Source organism: Erythrolamprus reginae, chromosome 2 (genome assembly GCF_031021105.1).
Source record: "Erythrolamprus reginae isolate rEryReg1 chromosome 2, rEryReg1.hap1, whole genome shotgun sequence".
Classification (NCBI taxonomy): Eukaryota; Metazoa; Chordata; class Lepidosauria; order Squamata; family Dipsadidae; genus Erythrolamprus; species Erythrolamprus reginae.
Window position 1 is genome coordinate 3,603,653 of NC_091951.1, and position 22,148 is coordinate 3,625,800.

General features: G+C 45.8%; 1 protein-coding gene and 1 pseudogene across 1 annotated transcript; both read right to left on the reverse strand.

Moving 5' to 3' along the window:
• The window catches only part of LOC139158523 (zinc finger protein 208-like), a 148,330-nt pseudogene extending 132,693 nt beyond the window's left edge, over positions 1-15,637 (reverse strand).
• A 248-nt stretch (positions 15,638-15,885) lies between these two features.
• On the reverse strand, positions 15,886-16,886 carry LOC139158527 (zinc finger and SCAN domain-containing protein 9-like). Its single transcript, XM_070735850.1, is given in 3 exon segments — positions 15,886-16,047; positions 16,049-16,529; positions 16,839-16,886. Coding segments are annotated over 2 exon segments (453 nt in total). The 5' UTR covers positions 16,340-16,529; positions 16,839-16,886.
• Positions 16,887-22,148: the final 5,262 nt, after the last annotated feature.

A 22,148-nucleotide genomic window follows, 5' to 3' on the forward strand; every position in this document is an offset into this window, starting at 1 on the left:
GTGATAGCGTTCGGGAAAACACTGTTCTTGTATCTAGTTGTCTTGGTGTGCAGGGCTCTGTAGCGGGATGGAAGGCCCTGAAAGGAAGCTTGGGGGGTGGTGGTTTTCAGCAGAAGGTCCAGGCTGCCATTCTCCTCCCCCCCCCCAACCTGCCACCTTAACCCTTCATTTTTCAGAGGTTTCAAACAGGACAAAGTGTCATCGGCGACTAAAGGGGGGGGGACCCCCCATTTTTATTGTATTATGAAAGTATTTTGAAACATATTGAAAAAGTTTGTGTGAAGAAAAATATTTTTAAAAATTACCCAAAGTAGGGGGGGAAAAAAAAAAACCTTTTGCATCGGAGAGCAGGATTAATTCATGAGTGCTGCAGAAAAAGAGATGGGGAAGAAAATAGGAATATTAAAAAAAAAACCTTTTGAAATAGAAACAAAACTAATCGATAAAACAATTCCATAACCAACTAAATTGAAATTCAATTCGAAAAAGACTTTATATCATATCTCTTTATTGTCTTTAAATCAATGGATTATACATCCTATAACATATCAATACAAATACTAATTTTTATAACAGTTCTTATATTCTTCCTTTTTACACACAAGAATACATTTATTATATTATACATATACACCCCTTATTATTTTTCTACATAATGTCGTATCACCTAAAAACGTCTGCGCCATACGAGATCCACCCCCCTCAATATCTTCTAAACTCTAAACTTCCTTAATTATATCATTTACTCAAATAAACTTCAAATCTTTTTAACTATTCTGCCTTCACTTTCCTCTTTCATAAATCACCTTTTACTAACATATATATATAAGATGATGAGTGGGACCTCATCGAAACGTCGCCAGAAATTTCCAAATCCTACACGGGAAGAAACCCGAATATATATATGACGGTCTTGGTATATTCGGGTTTCTTCCCGCGTAGGATTTGGAAATTTCTGGCAACGTTTCGATGAGGTCCCACTCATCATCTTCAGGCTGGTGTTTCTCTCCTTGATCTCAAGTGAGCACTGCGAGACCTGAGCTGCATTCCTTCTATAAATACTGGTGGCTGGGTGTGATTTGATGGCTCAGCAATTGCCTGCTGTGTAGAAACTTCCTGGTGAGTCAGAGGGGTAACAATTGGGGTCGTTGATGTAGCTGAGGTATGCTGATTAGTTAATGGTTGTAGATTAGGCGTGATGTCCTGAGTAGTTGGGACTTGCAGGTTACTTGATTGCTTTACAATGTGTGTCCTGAGTCTGGTTTCTGTGGCTGGGATACGTTTGAGGGCTGGTTTCCAAATGTCTGGTAAGCAAGAGGTATCATCTCGCTTGTTCATATTTTGGGGATGTTTTTCTATCTCGATGGCTTCCATGATTATTCTTTTGCTGTAGTGTTCTGTTTTGGAAATTAATTTGGTACTGTCAAAATCAATTTCATGTCCTGTGGTTTTGAAGTGTTGGAAAAGGGAGGAGGTTTTTTCTTTTTTCTTTAATGCATTCTTATGTTCTGCAACACGTGCATTTACTCTCCTGTTTGTTTGTCCAATATATGTGGCTGGGCAGATTTTACACGGTATTTGATAAACTCCCTGGTTTTCAAGTTGGATATTGTCTTTCGGGTTTCTTAGGATGTTGGCTATTTTTTAATCTGTACCAAAGGCTGTCTTGATGTTGTGTTTGCGGAGAATTTTACTGATTTTATCTGTGGTGCCTTTGATGTAAGGGAGGAGGGCGATGCCATTGTCCTGTTCTGTGTCTTGGTTCTTGGGGGGTGTCTCTTTTTGGATTAAGTTGTTGATTGCCTCTCTTTGGAACCCATTGGAAATTAATACATTTGTGAGACTGTGTAATTCAGGTTCCAGGTGGTCTTTGTCGGCTAGGCGTTTGGTTCTGGAAATGAGGGTCTTGGCTACGGAATTGATCTGTGCGGGGTGGTGGTGGGATTTTGCGTTCAAGTAGCGGTTGGTGTGTGTCTTCTTCTGGTAGACGGTGTGTCATAGGGAGCCATCGGGTTTTTTGTAGATTAGGACGTCCAGGAAGGGAAGTTTGTTGTTGGTTTATATTTCCATGGTGAATTGTATTTTGGGGTGTAGGCTGTTGAGATGTGTGAGAAAGCTGTCCAGTTTTTCTTTCCCATGTGGCCAAATTACGAAGGTGTCATCTACATATCTAAGCCAGAGTTTGGGTTTGTATTCAGATTTGTCCAAGGCATTGGTTTCAAAATATTCCATGTATAAGTTTGCGATGACAGGTGACAGGGGTGATCCCATGGGGGCTCCTTCTATCTGTTTGTATCTTTGTCCATTGTGGATGAAGTATGTATTCATCAGGCAGTGGTTGGTCAGATCTAAGATGTGCTTCGGGGGGTTGTATTTGTTTTGGATGGCTGTCAGGGCTTCTTTGATAGGCACTTGGGTGAAGAGAGATATGACATCGAAGCTTACGAAAAGGTCACTGGGTTGTAGGTTTTGTTCCTTTATGATTTCTATGAAGTGGAATGAGTTTTGTACATGAGACATGATGGATTCTGCATAGGGCTGGAGTTGTTTGGCGAGAAATTTGGCAAGATTCTGTAGGGGTGAGCCTATGGAGCTGACTATGGGTCTGAGTGGTGTTCCTTCTTTGTGTATCTTGGGGAGGCCATAGAGCTTGGGGCATCTGGATGATTTTTCTCTGGGAATGATATATATAGTACACAACATCTTAAATCCAATTAACTAATTAAAAGAACTAATCCTCCCGAAAAAAAACCATTAAAAAAAAAAGACAGCCCACTGGATGGTGATGGGGGCCTCCAGGCTGGCATGCATAGAGGGCCACCTGGTGGGTCTGGATCTCCTACCCGAAGGCCACACCCTCCTTCTCTGGCTACTGATTCTTCAGCCATTGGATCTCGATTTCCACAGGATAAAACCCGTCGTGGTGCAGAAGGAGAGGCAGGCACATGACAGACACAGAAGGAGTATGGGGGGGGGGGAAGTGGTTTTACGGAGAGAAAATCATAACTGCTTGTTTGAGCAAGAAATGCAAACTCTGGAGGAGAAAAAATATTTCAGCAAAAAATTTGACATTTAATTTTAAACATCTTGAATTCCTATTGATCACTTTTAGTAGTTGATTCAGCCTTTCAAGTTTTAAGTTTTAGTTTTATTGGATTTATATGCCGCCCCACTCCGAAAACTCGGGGCGGCATATAAATCCAATAAAAATTTTCGTCCTTCTGAGGTTGCTAAAATGAGGATCCAGATTGCTGGGGACAATATGCTGACTCTGTAAACTGCTCCAAGGTAAATTGGTAAAGCATTGTGGAGTAGTATATAAATCTAAGTGGACTTGCTATTGCTATATAGTTTCTCCTGAGCATGGAACCTTTTATGAGAAGATAGATGACCATTCTGAGCAAAGGTCTTTCCACACTCCATGCATTTATATGGCTTCTCCCGTGTGTGGATCCTTTCATGGGAAGTAAGTGTACTTCTACGAGCAAAGGTATTTCCACACTCCATGCATTTATATGGCTTTTCCCCTGTATGGATCTTCTTATGGGAAGAAAAACCACTGCTATGAGCAAAGGTCTTTCCACACTCCATGCATTTATATGGCTTCTCCCCTGTGTGGATACTCTTATGGGAAGTAAGTGCATGTTTTTGAACAAAGGCCTTTCCACACTCCATGCATTTATATGGCTTCTCCCCTGTGTGGACCCACTTGTGGGAACTAAGTGCATAGTTGTGAACAAAGGCCTTTCCACACTCCATGCATTTATGCGGCTTCTCTCCTGTGTGGATCATCTTATGGGAAGCAAGATTACTTCTTTGAGCAAAGGCCTTTCCGCATTCCATACATTTATACGGCTTCTCCCCTGTGTGGATCCTGTTATGGGAAGTAAGTAAACTGCTATGAGCAAAGGTCTTTCCACACTCCATGCATTTATACGGCTTCTCCCCTGTGTGGAGCAAATTATGGGAGTTAAGTGCAGTGCTGTTAGAAAAGGTCTTTCCACACTCCATGCATTTAAATGGCTTCTCTCCTGTGTGCATCCTCTTATGGATAGTAAATGTAGTTCCATGAGCAAAGGCCTTTCCACACTCCATGCATTTATATGGCTTCTCCCCTGTGTGGATCCTTTTATGAGAAGATAGAGAATAATTCTGAGTAAAGGCCATTCCGCATTCCATGCATTTATATGGCTTCTCTCCTGTGTGGAGCTTTTTATGAGTAGATAGATTAAAATTCTGAGCAAAGGCCTTTCCACACTCCATGCATTTATACGGCTTCTCCCCTGTGTGGAGCTTTTTATGGGAAATAAGATCACTTCCACGAGCAAAGGCCTTTCCACACTCCATGCAGTTATATGGCTTCTCCCCTGTGTGGATCCTCTTATGGGAAGTAAGTCTAGTGCTATGAGCAAAAGTCTTTCCACAATCCATGCATTTATATGGCTTCTCCCCTGTGTGGATCCTTTCATGAGAAATAAGACGATTTCTTTGAGCAAAGGTCTTTCCACACTCCATGCATTTATGCGGCTTCTCCCCTGTGTGCATCATCTTATGATAAGTAAGTTGACTCCTTAGAGCAAAGGTCTTTCCACACACCATGCATTTATGCGGCTTCTCCCCTGTGTGCATCATCTTATGGTAAGTAAGTTGATTACTTTGAGCAAAGGTCTTTCCACACTCCATGCATTTATGTGGCTTCTCCCCTGTGTGGATCCTTTTGTGGATAGCAAGTACACTTTTGTGAGCAAAGGTCTTTCCACACTCCATGCATTTATGCGGCTTCTCCCCTGTGTGCATCATCTTATGGTAAGTAAGTCTACTCCTTAGAGCAAAGGTCTTTCCACACACCATGCATTTATGCGGCTTCTCCCCTGTGTGGAGCAAATTATGGTAAGTAAGTTGATTACTTTGAGCAAAGGTCTTTCCACACTCCATGCATTTATGTGGCTTCTCCCCTGTGTGGATCCTTTTGTGGATAGCAAGTACACTTTTCTGAGCAAAGGTCTTTCCACACTCCATGCATTTATGCGGCTTCTCCCCTGTGTGCATCACCTTATGGTAAGTAAGTTGATTCCTTTGAGCAAAGGTCTTTCCACACTCCATGCATTTATACGGCTTCTCCCCTGTGTGGAGCTTTTTATGGGAAATAAGATCACTTCCATGAGCAAAGGCCTTTCCACACTCCATGCAGTTATATGGCTTCTCCCCTGTGTGGATCCTCTTATGGGAAGTAAGTCCAGTGCTATGAGCAAAGGTCTTTCCACAATCCATGCATTTATATGGCTTCTCCCCTGTGTGGATCCTTTCATGGGAAGTAAGTGTACTTCTACGAGCAAAGGTATTTCCACACTCCATGCATTTATATGGTTTCTCCCCTGTGTGGATCATCTTATGGGAAATAAAATGACCTCTTTGAGCAAATGTCTTTCCGCACTCCATGCATTTATATGGTTTCTCCCCTGTGTGGATCCTTTTGTGGATAGCAAGTGCACTTTTGTGAGCAAAGGTCTTTCCACACTCCATGCATTTATGCGGCTTCTCCCCTGTGTGCATCATCTTATGGTAAGTAAGTCTACTCCTTAGAGCAAAGGTCTTTCCACACTCCATGCATTTATGTGGCTTCTCCCCTGTGTGCATTATTTTATGGGAATTAAGATGAGCTCTTTGAGCAAAGGTCTTTGCACACTCCATGCATTTATGTGGCTTCTCCCCTGTGTGGATCCTTTTGTGGATAGCAAGTGCACTTTTGTGAACAAAGGTCTTTCCACACTCCATGCATTTATGTGGCTTCTCCGCTCTGCAAATCCTTTTATGGATAGTAAGTAGCCCCCTTGTTCTAAAACATTTTCCACATTTAAAACATTTATAAGGCTTTTCTTTTTTGTCAATTGCTTTTTGAGATGTATGGTAGTTATTTCCAAGAGAAAGAATGGATGTCCCATTGTAATTTTGTCTCTTGTGTCTTGTTATAACATCTTCTCCTTTGTTTTGGGTTAAATAGTGTTCATTTACTTGTACTTTAGTTTTGATTAGCTTCACACTTTTCCCAGTATATTTTTTCTTCCTTTTCTCTTGTTGGGCAAGAATGTCTTGCCTCGGAGCATCGGTGGAAGATGAGCTTTCCTGATTCCAATTCTCTGACTGGTTTCTCTCAGGGCTTTCGAATTCCATTTGAATTCCAAACTTCTCCATTCCATCTTTATCACTGATCAGTTGGAACATTTCACAGGGATCTTGATTCTGCTGCCCACTATGACCTTCAAAGCAAAAGGGAAATGAAAATGATTATAAAGTTAGAAAAAAAGATCAAAATGTAGAAAGTCAAGTGAACTTCCTTCTGAATTTCTCCACAATTCCATTTGGTTATATTTTGCCTGCTCACAGTGATGTGATATACACATGATGATTTCTATATTCAGGAGTCATGAAAGCTTTGAATATATCTAGAAAATATCTCTTTCGTTACCAATCTATATCTATATCTTTATCTATATAGCGTATCAATGGTAATTGAAACAATTGTCCAAGTGCCGCCTCTATGTTGGTTGAGGCAGGCAGGAGTCCCTTGAGTACCATTTGTTGGAGGTCAAGGGAAAAGGAGGGTCTTGCCTTCTCTTTCTGCTCAAGATCCCCATGGACAATTGGTGGGCCACTGTGTGACCCAGAATGTTGGACTCAATGGGCTTTGGCCTGATTCAACATGGCTCTTCTTATACTATATTTGTATTTGTATTTGCAAATTTCACTGAGTCATTTTTGAAATAAGGAATAAAATAGAAAAACAGAAGGGACTTTGGAGGTCTTATAGTCCAACCCCCTGCTTAGGTAGGAAAATCTTCATAGAAACATAGAAGATTGAGGGCAGAAAAAGACCTCATGGTCCATCTCTATTTTATCTTAGGATGGATATATACTGCTCAAAGAAATAAAGGGAACACTCAAATAACACATCCTAGATCTGAATGGATGAAATATTCTCACTGACTACTTTGTTCTGTACAAAATTGAATGTGCACAACAGCATGAGAAATTGATTGTCAATCAGTGTTGCTTCCTAAGTGGGCAGTTTGATTTCACAGAAGTTTGATTTACATAGACTTATAATGTGTTGTTTAAATGTTCCCTTTATTTTTTTGAGCATAGAAACATAGAAGTCTGACGGCAGAAAAAGACCTCATGGTCCATCTAGTCTTCCCTTATAATATTTCCTGTATTTTATCTTAGGATGGATCTGTTTATTCTAGGCATGTTTAAATTCAGTTACTGTGGATTTATCTACCATGTCTGCTGGAAGTTTGTTCCAAGGATCTACTACTCTTTCAGTAAAAAAATATTTTCTCATGTTGCTTTTGATCTTTCCCCCAACTAACTTCAGATTGTGTCCCCTTGTTCTTGTGTTCACTTTCTGTTAAAAACACTTCCCTCGTGGACCTTATTTAACTCTTTAACATATTTAAATATTTCGATCATGTCCCCCCTTTTCCTTCTGTCCTCCAGACTATACAGACTGAGTTCATTAAGTCTTTCCTGATACGTTTTATGCTTAATACCTTCCACCATTCTTGTAGCCCGTCTTTGGACCCGTTCAATTTTGTCAATATCTTTTTGTAGGTGAGGTCTCCAGAACTATACACAGTATTCCAAATGTGGTCTCACCAGCACTCTTTATAGCGGGATCATAATCTCCCTCTTCCTGCTTGTTATACCTTTAGCTATGCAGCCAAGCATCCTACTTGCTTTCCCTACCGCCTGACTGCACTGTTCACCCATTTTGAGACTGTCAGAAATCACTACCCCTAAATCCTTTTCTTCTGAAGTTTTTGCTAACACAGAACTGCCAGTGCAATACTCAGATTGAGGATTCCCTTTCCCCAAGTGCATTATTTTACATTTGGAAACATTAAACTGCAGTTTCCATTGCTATGACCACTTATCTAGTAAAACTAAATCATTTGCCATAATACAGACGCCTCCAGGAATATCAACCCTATTGCACACTTTAGAATCATCAGCAAATAGGCAAACCTTCTCTACCAAACCTTCCCATATCACTCACAAAAATATTAAAAATACGACACAGAACAGACCCTTGTGGCACACCGCTTGTAACCTGTCTCTACTCAGAATACTCGCCATTAACAACAACCCTCTGATAGCTATGTTTCAGCCAGCTGAAATACAAATCCACTGAACTATCCAGGGATTAAGTCCAATCTACACTAATTTATCTGTCAGCTCTTTATGTGGAACCGTATCAAAGGCTTTGCTGAAGTCCAGATAGGCAATATTCATGGCACCACCTTGATCCAACACCTTTGTGACATAGTCAAAGAAATGAGATTAGTCTGACATGATTTGCCCTCAGTAAAGCCATGCTGGTTTGGGTCCAATAAGTTATTGGTTTTTAGGTGCTGATTTATCCTCTTTTTGAGTAGAGTCTCCATCATTTTAACTAGCTGTCAAACTGATTGGCCTGTAGTTACTAGTTTCTTCTCTACTGCCCTTCTTGTGGATAGGCACAACACTGGCCATTATCCACTCATCGGTTAAAAGGGATTGGTTAAACAAATAGGGGGGGTATCAATTACAGATCTGAGTCCTCCAAGAACTCTCGGGTAGATTCCATCTGGACCCATTGCCTTTAATCCACCACTTCAGCCGCCCCGAGTCTACGGAGAGGGGCGGCATACAAATCAAATCAATCAATCAATCAATCAATCAATCAATCAATCAATCAATCAATAGTTATCTAATATTTTCTTAAAACTTCCAGTGTTGGAGCATTCACAACTTCTGAAGCAAATTGTTCCACTGATTAATTGTTTCAACTGTCAGGAAATTTCTCCTTAGTTCTAAGTTGCTTCTCTCCTTGTTCAGTTTCCACCCGTGGCTTCTTGTCCCACCCTCAGGTGCTTTGGAGAACAGTTTGACTCCCTCTTCTGTGTGGCAGCCCCTGAGATATTAGAAAACTGCTATCACTCTGGATGTGGTACAGGCGTCAATTCGCAGAGAAGAGAGAACTAATTCAGTGCTAGATCACACGAGACCAGTAGCGCAAGATCTCAGGCTACTAATCTCGTGTGATCTCACACTGCAGTAATTCTGTCTTTTAAGAACTAAGAACTGCACAAGATCCAGGGCAAAAGTCTTTAAAAACGAAGAGGCCTTCCCACTCTTGGCAAACATTTTGCCCTGGATCTGGTGCAGGCCTTGGTTAGCAGGGAACAGAGGCCTAAAGCATTATCGTGCGTGATCACGTGAGATCAATAGTGCTAGATTTCCCACTACTGATCTCACGTATCTCTCACTACTTTAGGCTTCTTTTTTCTGCAAATGCAAAGCAACCGAGGGCTCACCACATTGTTGCAAGGTAACATAAGGTTTAGAGAAGGAAAACAATAGAAAAGATAATTTTTGCCCTCTCTGTGTCATGTCCAAGACTCGTAATAGCTCTATAAGATGCACAGACATTTCCGCTCACTTTTTTTTTGGGGGGGGTGGTGGTGTTGGGAGAATGGTGGGGGGGATATGTAGGGTGAATATTGCAACACCTCTGCTGTCATTTATAAGTATGAATGATGTTGGTGGTGCTGCAAACCTCTTATTTCTGAGGTCTGAGACTATATGGGGGGCTTAGAAGCATTGCCTTTGTCATGGTCAGACCATTTTCTATTGCGGCTTGATTTCCTGGCTCCAATCCTCCCCCGCAGGGAGGCGAAACCACTTAAGAGGTTCCACCCCAAACACCTGATGGACCCAGAGGGCTTTCAGAGGGCGCTTGGGGTTTTACCAGATTCACTCATCCACAGCTCGGGAGAGTCTCTTGCAGAGGCCTGGAACAAGGCTGCAGCGGAGGCTCTCGACCGAAATGCGCCATTGCGACCTCTCTGTGGCACTAGACCCCATAGAGCTCCATGGTTGAACGAGGAGCTCCGGGAGTTGAAATGCCAGAAGAGACGTCTAGAGAAGCAATGGAGGAAGAGTAAGTCTGAATCCGACCGAACACTTGTAAGAGCTTTTATTAAGACCTACAAAGTGGCGCTCAAGGCGGTCCTTGGCCAACTCCAGCGGTCCTTGGAAGAAGCCGATTATCTAGATCCTCAGCAGTCTGGATTCAGGCTTTGGAAACTGCTTTGGTCGCGTTGATGGATGATCTCTGGCGGGCCTGGGACAGGGGCTTGTCCTCTGTCCTGGTGCTTCTTGACCTCTTGGCGGCTTTCAATACCATCAACCATGGTATCCTTCTGCACCGGCTGGAGGGGTTGGGAGTGGGAGGCACTGTTCTTTAGTGGTTCTCCACCTACCTCTCCGGTCGGTCGCAGTCGGTATTAGTGGGGGGTCAGAGGTTGACCTCTAGATCTCTCCCTTGTGGGGTGCCTCAGGGGTCGCTCTTCTCCCCCCTGCTATTAAATATTTACATCAAACCGCTGGGTGAGACCATCCAAGGGCATGAGGTGAGGCATCATCAATGCACCGATGATACCCAGCTATATATCTCCACCCCATGTCCAGTCAACGAAGCAGTGGAAGTGATGTGCCGGTGCCTGGAGGCTGTTGGGGCCTGGATGGGTGTCAACAAACTCAAACTCAACCCAGACAAGATGGCGTGGCTGTGGGTCTTGCCTCCCAAGGACAATTCCATCTGTCTGTCCATTACCCTGGGGGGGGGGGGAAACTACTGACCCCCTCAGAGAAGGTTCGCAACTTGGGCGTCCTCCTCGATCCACAGGTGACATTGGAACATCATCTTTTGGCTGTGGCGAGGAGGGCGTTTGCCCAGGTTCACCTGGTGCACAACTTGCGGCCCTATTTGGACAGGGAGTCACTGCTCAGTCACTCATGCCCTCATCACCTCGAGGTTTGATTACTGCAACGCTCTCTACATGGGGCTTCCTTTGAAAAGTGTTCGGAACCTTCAGATCGTGCAGAACGCAGCCGCGAGAGCCGTCGTGGGGCTTCCAAGATTCGCCCATGTTTCCTCAACACTCCGTGGCTTGCATTGGCTGCCAATCAGTTTCCAGTCACAATTCAAAGTGTTGGTCATAACCTTTAAAGCCCTACATGGCTTTGGACCAGAGTACCTCCGGAACCGCCTGCTACCGCACGAATCCCAGCGACTGATAAGATCCCACAGAGTTGGCCTTCTCTGGGTCCCGTCGACTAAACAATGTCGTTTGGCGGGCCCCAGGGGAAGAGCCTTCTCTGTGGCGGCCCCGGCCCTCTGGAACCAACTCCCCCCAGAGATTAGAATTGCCCCCACCTTCCCTGTCTTTCGTAAACTACTCACGACTCATTTATACCGCCAGGCATGGGGGAGCTGAGATATTCCTTCCCCCTAGGCCATTACAAGTTACGCATGGTATGTCTGTGTGTATGTTTGGTTTTATAATAAGGGTTTTTAGTTGTTATTATTGGATTGTTACATGTTGTTTTTATCGTTGTTAGCCGCCCCGAGTCTACGGAGAGGGGCAGCATACAAATCCAATAAATTATTATCATTACAGTGATCCCCCACTCGTTGCGAGGGTTCCGTTCCAGGACCCCCCGCAACGAGCGGGTTTTCGCGAAGTAGCGCTGCGGAAGTAAAAACACCATCTGCGCATGTGCAGATGGTGTTTTTACTCCCACAGCGCTAGCGAGGAGCCGAAGATTGGGGGCGGGGCGGCTGTTTGCCGCCGGCATGGAGGGCTTCCTAGCAGCCCCCCAAACCCGGGTTGGGGGTCCGGGGGGCGCTGGCTCTCGGCGCTTTCGAGCTGAGTCCGGGAGCGAATTCGCTCCCGGACTCAGCTCGAAAGCGCCGAGAACGAACGGCAAGGAACGGCTTGTCCACGCCGTTCATTCTCGGCGCTTTCAAGCTGAGTCCGGGAGCGAATTCGCTCCCGGACTCAGCTCGAAAGCGCCGATAGCAAGCGGCAAGGAACGGCTTGTCCACGCCGTTCATTCTCGGCGCTTTCGAGCTGAGTCCGGGAGCGAATTCGCTCCCGGACTCAGCTCGAAAGCGCCGAGAACGAACGGCAAGGAACGGCTTGTCCACGCCGTTCATTCTCGTCGCTTTCGAGCTGAGTCCGGGAGCGAATTCGCTCCCGGACTCAGCTCAAAAGCGCCGAGAACGAACGGCAAGGAACGGCTTGTCCACGCCGTTCGTTCTCGCCGCTTTCGAGCTGAGTCCGGGAGCGAATTCGCTCCCGGACTCAGCTCGAAAGCGGCGAGAACGAACGGCAAGGAACGGCTTGTCCACGCCGTTCGTTATCGGCGCTTTCGAGCTGAGTCCGGGAGCGAATTCGCTCCCGGACTCAGCTCGAAAGCGCCGAGAACGAACGGCAAGGAACGGCTTGTCCACGCCGTTCATTCTCGGCGCTTTCAAGCTGAGTCCGGGAGCGAATTCGCTCCCGGACTCAGCTCGAAAGCGCCGATAGCAAGCGGCAAGGAACGGCTTGTCCACGCCGTTCATTCTCGGCGCTTTCGAGCTGAGTCCGGGAGCGAATTCGCTCCCGGACTCAGCTCGAAAGCGCCGAGAACGAACGGCAAGGAACGGCTTGTCCACGCCGTTCATTCTCGTCGCTTTCGAGCTGAGTCCGGGAGCGAATTCGCTCCCGGACTCAGCTCGAAAGCGCCGAGAACGAACGGCAAGGAACGGCTTGTCCACGCCGTTCGTTCTCGCCGCTTTCGAGCTGAGTCCGGGAGCGAATTCGCTCCCGGACTCAGCTCGAAAGCGGCGAGAACGAACGGCAAGGAACGGCTTGTCCACGCCGTTCGTTCTCGGCGCTTTCGAGCTGAGTCCGGGAGCGAATTCGCTCCCGGACTCAGCTCGAAAGCGCCGAGAACGAACGGCGTGGACAAGCCGTTCCTTTCCGCTTGCTATCGGCGCTTTCGAGCTGAGTCCGGGAGCGAATTCGCTCCCGGACTCAGCTCGAAAGCGCCGAGAATGAACGGCGTGGGCGGGCGAAGGGCGGGCGGCAGCGAGGAGTTTGCGTGGGCGGTGGGGAAACTCCTCGCTGACGCCAGCAAGAGGGGGAAGACTCAGGGAAGCCGCCCAGCAGCTGATCTCCCGGTTGCCATCTACGCATGCGTGCCCATAGAAAAAACGGGCACGCATGCGTAGATGGTATTTTGACTTCCGGGTTGAAAAATAGCGAAGTACCCTGTTCGCAATGGTTGGGGACGCAATAAACGGGGGATCACTGTATTATTATTATTATTATTATTATTTCAAAACTAGGTCTCAAGTACTTGGGGGAGAGCTGCCATAACTTGGAATGGTCACTAAGCAAACTGTTGTAACTGGAGGGTTACCTTTGCCCTTGGATGTTCTGAGTGACACTGCACAAAGCCTTTGTTCTTGAATTGGATTGGGAGAAAACTATTTCATGGGTTCAGTGTGAAAGTTCTGTTCTCACACAATTTTGGAGGTTTCAGACAAATGGCAACACACTCATCTCACATAACCTCCAGAGGACACACAAAAGCACACCTCGTTCTTTTCAGACTCCACAGATAAGTTCAAATAGAAATGGAAAAATACAGATATGAAATGGCACATAAAGCATCTAAGCAAAGAGACATTGACGCTTTCCTTCCTTGGAGCACGAGAAGGCCTGATCCTTTCCTTCTCCTTCCCAGGGGACGGTATCTCATATTGGTTTTATAATAAAAATAAAGAACTATAATCTGTCTTCTTGAACTCTGATTCGCGACTAGAAAACTCTTACCCAGAAAGACCACGTTCCTATAGTTTTCCAGCATGACTTCCAAATGCAGCGCTTTCTGATCCGGATCCAGCAGAGACCATTCCTCCTCAGAGAAAGACACAGCCACCTCCTCGAAGGACACAGGACTTTCCTGAACACAGAAAAAAGAACAGAATGGGAGGATTCATAACACCTGTTTATCTTCATCAATAGGATAGAAGGGGAACTCATCAAATTTGTAGACAAGACCAAATCGACAGGTATAACAGTACTCCAGGATATAAGATCGAGATATAGATGACAAAGCAAAATCGACAGTGAAAAATGTAACCACGTTCATTTAGGAAAGAAAACCCAAATGCATTCGCATAGAAGAGGTGATACCTGGCTTAATAGTAGTAAGTGCAACAGGGATCTTGGGAGTCCTAGTTGACAAACACTTAAATAGGAGTCAGCAAATAATGTACAGTTGCCAACAAAAAAACCAAAACCCAACAAAATCAGAGGCGGCATTAAGAGGGATAGAATCAAGATGACATGAAGTGTTAGTACCACTTTATAATGCTTTGATAAGACCACACTTGGAATATTTACTCCACTACTGGTTGCCAGATGTAAGAAAGATCTTGAGACTCTAGAAAGAGTGCAGACAAGAGCAACAAAAATTACTACTGTACCAGAGGTTAAAGCATGGCTGTTTTACCGTTGCTGGAATTGGGTGTGTCTACTTTCATGAAAAGAAGGACCAGGGAGTGACATGATAGCAGTGTTCCAAGAAACAATGGATGGAAATTTTTCAAGGAGAACCAACCCACAAGTAAAAGGAAATTTCCTGATGGTGAGAACAAATAATCAGTGGAATGACTTGCCTCCAGAAATTGTGGTTGCTCCAAAAGTGGAGGTGTTGATGAAGGAATTGGACAGCCATTTATCTGAAATGTTATAGGGCTTCCTGTCTGAGCAGGGAGTTGGACTAGAAGACCTCCAAGATCCCTGCCAAGTGTTATTCTGTTTCATTGTTTCCAAATTACTACAAGCAAAGATATGCACCAACTTAATTGGTTGTGCATCACAAAAGTTCTACGTTTAGGTGAGAAAATGGGCAGATCTGAAAATTGCTTTCACTGAAGAAATATTTGGGGAAGTTTTATCAAGTTCATTGATCCTGCAAAACCTTCAGTGCCTTTCACTAACTGAAGATCAACTGATCTATTGCCCTGTCTATCTTTGATTGATCTAGTAGTCTGACCCATTGACTGAAAGGAAGAAAGCAGAGAGAAAATTCCCTGGGAAAATCATTTCTCAGCTTTTGCAAGGCGGGAATGTTTGATCTTCTAATCAAGGCGCAAATCAGAGGACTGGAAATTATTTTGTATTTGTTTTGTATATATATATATTCCTATTTCTTGAAGGACGTTTTTAAAATTGCTTCTTGTAAACTGAAAGTTGGAAGAATACCTAGCAGAAGACGATAACCAGAGGAAGCTATGCTGGCTAAAAGGAACTTGAACCTGCTGCTCTGCTCTCCATGTTGTGGGAGAACACAAAAATAATCCGGGCCAAACAAGGGGGGGAAATAGAAGGAGAGAGCACTCTGCACACCCGCTTCACTTCCTGAGAGGAGAATAGAAATCTAATAGCTTTTCCCTTTCTTACTTGATTTGGAGGTTCAACCGCTGTTTGATCTCCGTCACAATAACCAGAAAGCTTCACTCTTTGTTTCTCTGTAAGGAATAAATAATTTCAAAATGCATAACTAACAAAATAGGAAGAGATATTCTGTAGAAGAGAAGATAGAGCAAAGGTAAGACAGATGGGTCATCGGAGGATCTTCCATTACCTTCTGTGGTGTCCTGACGTGGATCTTCCCAAGGGATCCTCCAGGAAATTGGTTCCTGAGGGGGATTTGATGGATTCCTCTTTCCCTCAGGATCTCTCATCTCCATAGTGCAGCACTTCAAACAGGAGGAAGGGAAAAAGAAACAGAATTAATGTACATCACACGACATAAAGCAGATTCCCAGATTTGAAACACAAATGCAAAGTCCCCAATATCCATCTATGAGGTTCAGGGAGAAGTTGGGGAAGGAGGGGTGAAGTATTCAACCACGTTCTCTCTTTTTTTAAAGTATATTTTTATTGATTTTTTAACAAGATTAATATACACACAACATAAAACAGTGCATAGTGCAAAAAGTCAACCACATTCTCTTCTGAGCTCCCTAAAGTGTCTCACCTGCAACTGGACCTGCTCCTTCTGCTCCTCCGCCTGGCTCAGGAGGAGGCCTTCCACCAGGGCCACCGCCTGGGAGCTGGTCTCTGCTCCACGCTCCCGCACCCAGCCCTCCATCTCTGGGGGGCAAAAGGGACAGGAACTGCTCCAGAACCACCAGGTCCACCATCTGGGCTTTGGTGTGTTTCTCTGGCCTCAGCCATTGCCTGCACAACTTGTGGAGTCGGCTGCAAAGTCCTTGGGGACCCTCAGCCGCCCATGATTTGATGGAGTTCCAGGGCTGAACTTCTGAAGGAAGGATGGAGTCTTCCTCCAGGATCTTCTGCCCGGGTCTTGTCCAGAGCTTCCCCCCCTTACCAGGCTGAGCGGCTACAGGGCCTTTTCCTCTTACCTCCTTTGCAACAGGTGGGGTCTCCATCCTTCCTCTGTCCTGCAGAGCAACTCCAAAGGGGTCCAAGGACTCTTGTGGGTCTCCAGACGCCTTTTCCTTCACGGGACCATTTCTGGGAACACAGGACGGATCCCTCCAGGTGATCCCGCTCTTTTTTTCTTCCCCCAGGAGAAAATGTGGCCTTGCAAAGACCACAAATGGCTTCCGGTTTCTGTCTCTGAGGTGGAAGGAAAAACAAAGGCCCAGAATGAGAAGGTGGAATTCAGCCCCTGAGCGACCTTCACCCAACCTGCCCGGAGCCCCAAGAGGCTCACCCCAGCGCAGGGCTAAGGTCCCCCGAGCAGGGCCTGGAAGGAGGCAGCTGCAGAGGCCGCCCCGCTTCTCTCCCCCTCCGGAGAAAGGATCGGGCCCTCGGGGAGCCTGGTGCGAATCCCGCCTCCTCCCCTCCCCCCGCTTCTTCCGCTTCCCCTGCAGGGAGAGGGCGGCAGGGGAACATGGGAACCGGGAAGCCCCCCCACCCCCTCACCTGGGACACGTTTGGATGTTTTCCCGCCAAGCTCTCCGTCTCACACGGCACCACGGTTGAAGGAGAGCGAGTGGGCGTCCTAGAGCGACAAGGGTCAGTGATGTCACTTCCTTCTCAGCCTCCTCTGCAAAACCCCCCGTGACGTTCGCCCTCCGGTGGGCCAATGGGGAGTTTCTTTCCTTTGGCAGACATCGCCCCCTGGTGGATTTGGGCCCAAGTTCCAGGATGGGAGAAAAGGCGGGAAAGAGACGCGCCTGACAATTCAATCTCAGTTCGGTTTCTTTTGAAGACTTTCAATGTGAAGAGAGTGAATTTCATGGCTGGAGAAGGAAAGTGCACAAAGGCCCCAAACACCCCGTGGTGGCTGAGGGAGGGCGGGCTCTTGCCTGAGGGCATCTGCGCTCTGATTGGTTGCTGGGGATGGGAAGGGGGCGTGTCCACTTTCCCCGCCTTTTTCCTCGGGGCGCTGTTTAAGATTTACCTCAGGAGGCTCCCGACTGTCTTCTCTGCTGCGAACGTTCATTTCTCTTGATATAAAAGGGCAGATTTTTCTCAGTGTCTCCCTCTTCCTTTGGACAGCAGCCACGTGTTTTCTCCTTTTTTCCTTCTTTCCTGCGTGGACCTTTTTTCCTTCTTTCCTGCGGGGAGGAAGGATAAACTCCCTGGAATCGAGGCCCAGAGACTGGGAGCAGGAGGGCCCAGTGGGAGGTCCAGAGATGGGGGCACAGGGGGGTTTCTCTCCCGCTCTCCCCATAAAGGGAACCATCCAAGGAGGGAAGGCAGCACCCTGGAAGTCCAGCCTGGCTTAGGGGACGGGTCTCTCCAGAGAGGAATTGGGGTTCTTGGACCATGGTCCACAACACCCCCGTGGGGGCTTCTGGCAGGGGATGAGCTGCCCCTCACAAGGACCCAGAAGGTCATTGTGGGAACCGACCATCTCTCCTCATCCAAAGGGCTTAAGAGTGAAACTGAAGTGAGAGGGAGACGAAGGTTTAGAAGCTGATTCCCAACTTAAATCTCAGCGGAATCTATCAAATTGGAAGAAAAAAGGACACAAAACAGCAGAGGTAGAAACCAAATATGGGGTCAATCAAAAGGGGACTCCAATGCGAGGAATAAACCGGGTGATTTCCAGAGAAAATCTGTGGAGGGAGCTGTAGGTTCAAACTTCCAAACATCAGCAATGAAGCCTGAATGACTTCCAGAGGACTCATCATTTCTTTGTCAATGTGCAAACATACAAAATCAACAGGGGGTTAAATACTCTCCCCCTCCCCCACTGTATTTAAAATGGTTACAATAAATGGACAACCTGCTGATATGAACAAATGTGCTTCTACTGTTTCTGCTTCTATTCAAAATATGAAGGTTACTATCTATCTTTCTATCTATCTATCTACCTTTCTATCTATCTTATCTATCTATCTACCTTTCTATCTATCTATCTACCTCAAACTCAACCCTGATAAGACGGAGTGGCTGTGGGTTTTGCCTCACAAGGACAATTCCATCTGTCCGTCCATCACACTGGGGGGGAATTACTGACCCCCTCAGAGAGGGTCCGCAACTTGGGTGTCCTCGATCCACAGCTCACATTAGAGAACCATCTTTCAGCTGTGGCAAGGGGGGCGTTTGCCCAGGTTCGCCTGGTGCACCAGTTGCAGCCCTATTTGGACCGGGACTCACTGCTCACAGTCACTCATGCCCTCATCACCTCGAGGTTCGACTACTGTAATGCTCTACATGGCACTACCTTTGAAAAGTGTTCGGAAACTTCAGATCGTGCAGAATGCAGCTGCGAGAGTAATCATGGGCTTCCCCAGGTATGCCCATGTTACACCAACACTCCGCAGTCTGCATTGGTTGCCGTTCAATTTCCGGTCACAATTCAAAGTGTTGGTTATGACCTATAAAGCCCTTCATGGCATCGGACCAGAATATCTCCAAGACCGCCTTCTGCTGCACGAATCTCAGCGACCGATTAGGTCCCAAAGAGTGGGCCTTCTCCGGGTCCCGTCAACTAAACAATGTTGGTTGTCGGGCCCCAGGGGAAGAGCCTTCTCTGTGGCGGCCCCGACTCTCTGGAACCAGCTCCCCCCAGAGATTAGAACTGCCCCTACCCTCCTTGCCTTTCGTAAACTTCTCAAAACCCACCTTTGTCGTCACGCATGGGGGAACTGAGACATCTCCCCCGGGCCTATATAATTTATGTATGGTATGTTTGTATGTATGTCTTTTTAATGATGGGTTTTAAAAAATATTTTAAATTGGATTTGTCATGAAGTGTTTTATTGTGTTGTGAGCCGCCCCGAGTCTACGGAGAGGGGCGGCATACAAATCTAATAAATAAATAAATAAACAAACAAACCTATCTATCTGTCTGTCTACCTACCTACCTACCTACCTACCTACCTACCTATCCTCTCTCTCTCTCTTCCTCTCTCATCATCTTTCAGATTTATATAGTCCCCCAACTCACAACAACTGACTCTGGGTCAAATACAGCAAAGCTAAAAATGGGTATTTACATGAAAGTATTAAAAAAAACATTCAAAACAATTTAAAAAACCTTTAAAAGAAGGAATGTGACGTAAAGTGCCATTGAAACTTTGAGCAGTCACTAAATGAACGGCTATAAGTCAAGGACTACTTCTGGTGTGTCACAGGACAAAGGGGCTGCCCCACCTGGAGACTCAGCCATGGGGCGGAGGAGGAGAGTCCCTGAGCTGCCCCGATGAAGAATCCAGGCTTGTTGCCTGCTGGATCCTGGCCAGTTCCTCAGTTCCGCTTCGGAGGAGCCCAACGCTTCAGGCTGCGGAAGCGAAGCCCAAGCGCCTCTGCAGCTATTGTGGGTTGCAGAAAGAAGAGCTGCTGCTGTGTGTGTGTGTGTGTGTGTGTGTATGTGTGTGTGGAGTGGGGGGTCAGGGAGAAATCAAAAGTCTCGCAGGGGGAAACATGGAAAGGGCCTAGAAGTTCTGCTTTGATCAGGAGAGCGATGGGCGTCCCACCGGATTCTCTCTGGATCTAGGGCCCATTTTGTGTGTCTGGGTGTGTGGAAACACACAATTGTGGGGCAGGTTCGGACTCTGCCTCCTCCTTCAGCTGCAGGTGGAGACCCAGTTCTGTCCTGCTGAGGCCGGTGCTGGGCCAGGGGGGAGTGTGACCCCTCCAGTCCCCCTCCCCCATCCCAGGAAAGGATTGAGGCCATCTCAGGATACAGGCCCTGTGGGACGACTGCCTGCTGCAGCCAGGAGAGGGTTGGGGCTCTGATACCTGCCTGATGTGGTGTTTCATCCTCAGCCCCGAACATCTGGCAGCTGCCCAGCCTCCCCTGCCCTCACCTAGGTGAGAGAGATCCGCCTGGCCAGCCTGAGGATGGGAGACCACCAGGAGGCGTCTGGGCTACTGTATAGGCTGAAACTGCTCCAAGACAAGGAGGGGGAAGCTTCAGGCCTTCCTCGAACTCGCCTCCTTGAAAAGATTCACTTCCCATTCCTCTTTTAGCTTGGTCAGATTTCCCTGGAACTCTCCCCCACTCCCCCCTTGCTCAGTTCCTGCCCGTCATGGGAACACAATTTTCCTCGTCTACTGAGAGGGGAGAAAGTAGAGTGGAGTGGAAATCCTAAGGGGGGACCACAAGAGGGTCTCACCTTCGCTTCTCCTTGCCCTCACCTCTAAACACAGGGGCATTTTAGCCTTTAGTCTTCAGAGAGGGGCGGCATACAAATCTAATAAATTATTATTATTACTTGATTTTAATTTTAATTTTAATTTTAATTTTAATTTTAATTTTAATTTTAATTTTAATTTTAATTTTAATTTTAATTTTAATTTTAATTTTAATTTTAATTTTAATTTTAATTTTAATTTTAATTTTAATTTTAATTTTAATTTTAATTTTAATTTTAATTTTAATTTTAATTTTAATTTTAATTTTAATTTTAATTTTAATTTTAATTTTAATTTTAATTTTAATTTTAATTTTAATTTTAATTTTAATTTTAATTTTAATTTTAATTTTAATTTTAATTTTAATTCTAATTCTAATTCTAATTCTAATTCTAATTCTAATTTTTGTTGTTATTATTATTATAAGTGCATATGGAAGGGAGGAAATGGTGCCCACACAGATCAGGATGGAAAAATGGGGGTGGGAGGGAGAGAGGGGGCAGGGGGGAGTAAGAGGAAAATTCGAGTGAAGAATAAGGAAGAGGGGGGTAGAAAGAAAGGAGGGGGAAAAGGAGGGGTAAGAACGAGGAAGAGGGGGAGTGAAGAGACCGAGGGGAACTGGAAAGAGAGGGACAATAATAATAATGATAATAATGATAATGATAATAATAATAATAATAATAATAATAATAATAATAATAATAATAATATTTTATTAGATTTGTACGCTGCCCCTCTCCAAAGACTCGGGGCAGCTCACAACATAGCAATAATACAATACATTACAAATCTAATAATAAAATTTAAAAAGTCAATTGAAAACATTAATACTGTATAACATAATCAGTGTCATAAAATCCCCAGCGACACAATCGTACACATTCAACCCAGTCCATCATACAACAGAGGTCAGAAAACACAACGAAGGGGGGGGGAGGTAATCATCCCCACGCCTGGCGACAGAGGTGAGTCCTCAGCATTTTACGGAAGGTGAGAAGGGTGGGGGCTGTTCGAATCTCTGGAGGGAGTTGATTTCAGAGGGCCGGGGCTGCCACAAAGAAGGCTCTTCCCCTGGGCCCCGCCAACTGACATTGTTTAAGTTTAAGTTTAAGTTTAATCAGATTTGTATGCCGCCCCTCTCCGCAGACTCGGGGCGGCTCACAGCGGGACCCGGAGAGAGCCGACACTGTGGGACTTTATCAGCCGGTCCTGGAGATATCCTGGTCCGATGCCATGTATGGCTTTATAGGTCATAACCAACACTTTGAATTGTGACCAGAAACTGATTGGCAACCAATGCAGACTGCGGAGTGTTGGTGTGACATGGGCATATTTAGAGAAGCCCATGATTGCTCTCGCAGCTGCATTCTGCACGATTTGAAGTTTCCGAACACTTTTCAAAGGTAGCCCCATGTAGAGAGCATTACAGTAGTCAAGCCTCGAGGTGATGAGGGCATGAGTGACTGTGAGCAGTGAGTCCCGGTCCAGATAGGGTCGCAACTGATCGGCAGCCAGTGCAGGCCGCGCGGAGTGTTGGTGAGACATGGGCATACCTAGGGGAGCCCATGATTGCTCCCGCAGCTGGATCTGGAGTTTCCAATGCGAAAGAGCAGGGAGGGAAAGTGGGAGGAGGGGGAAGGG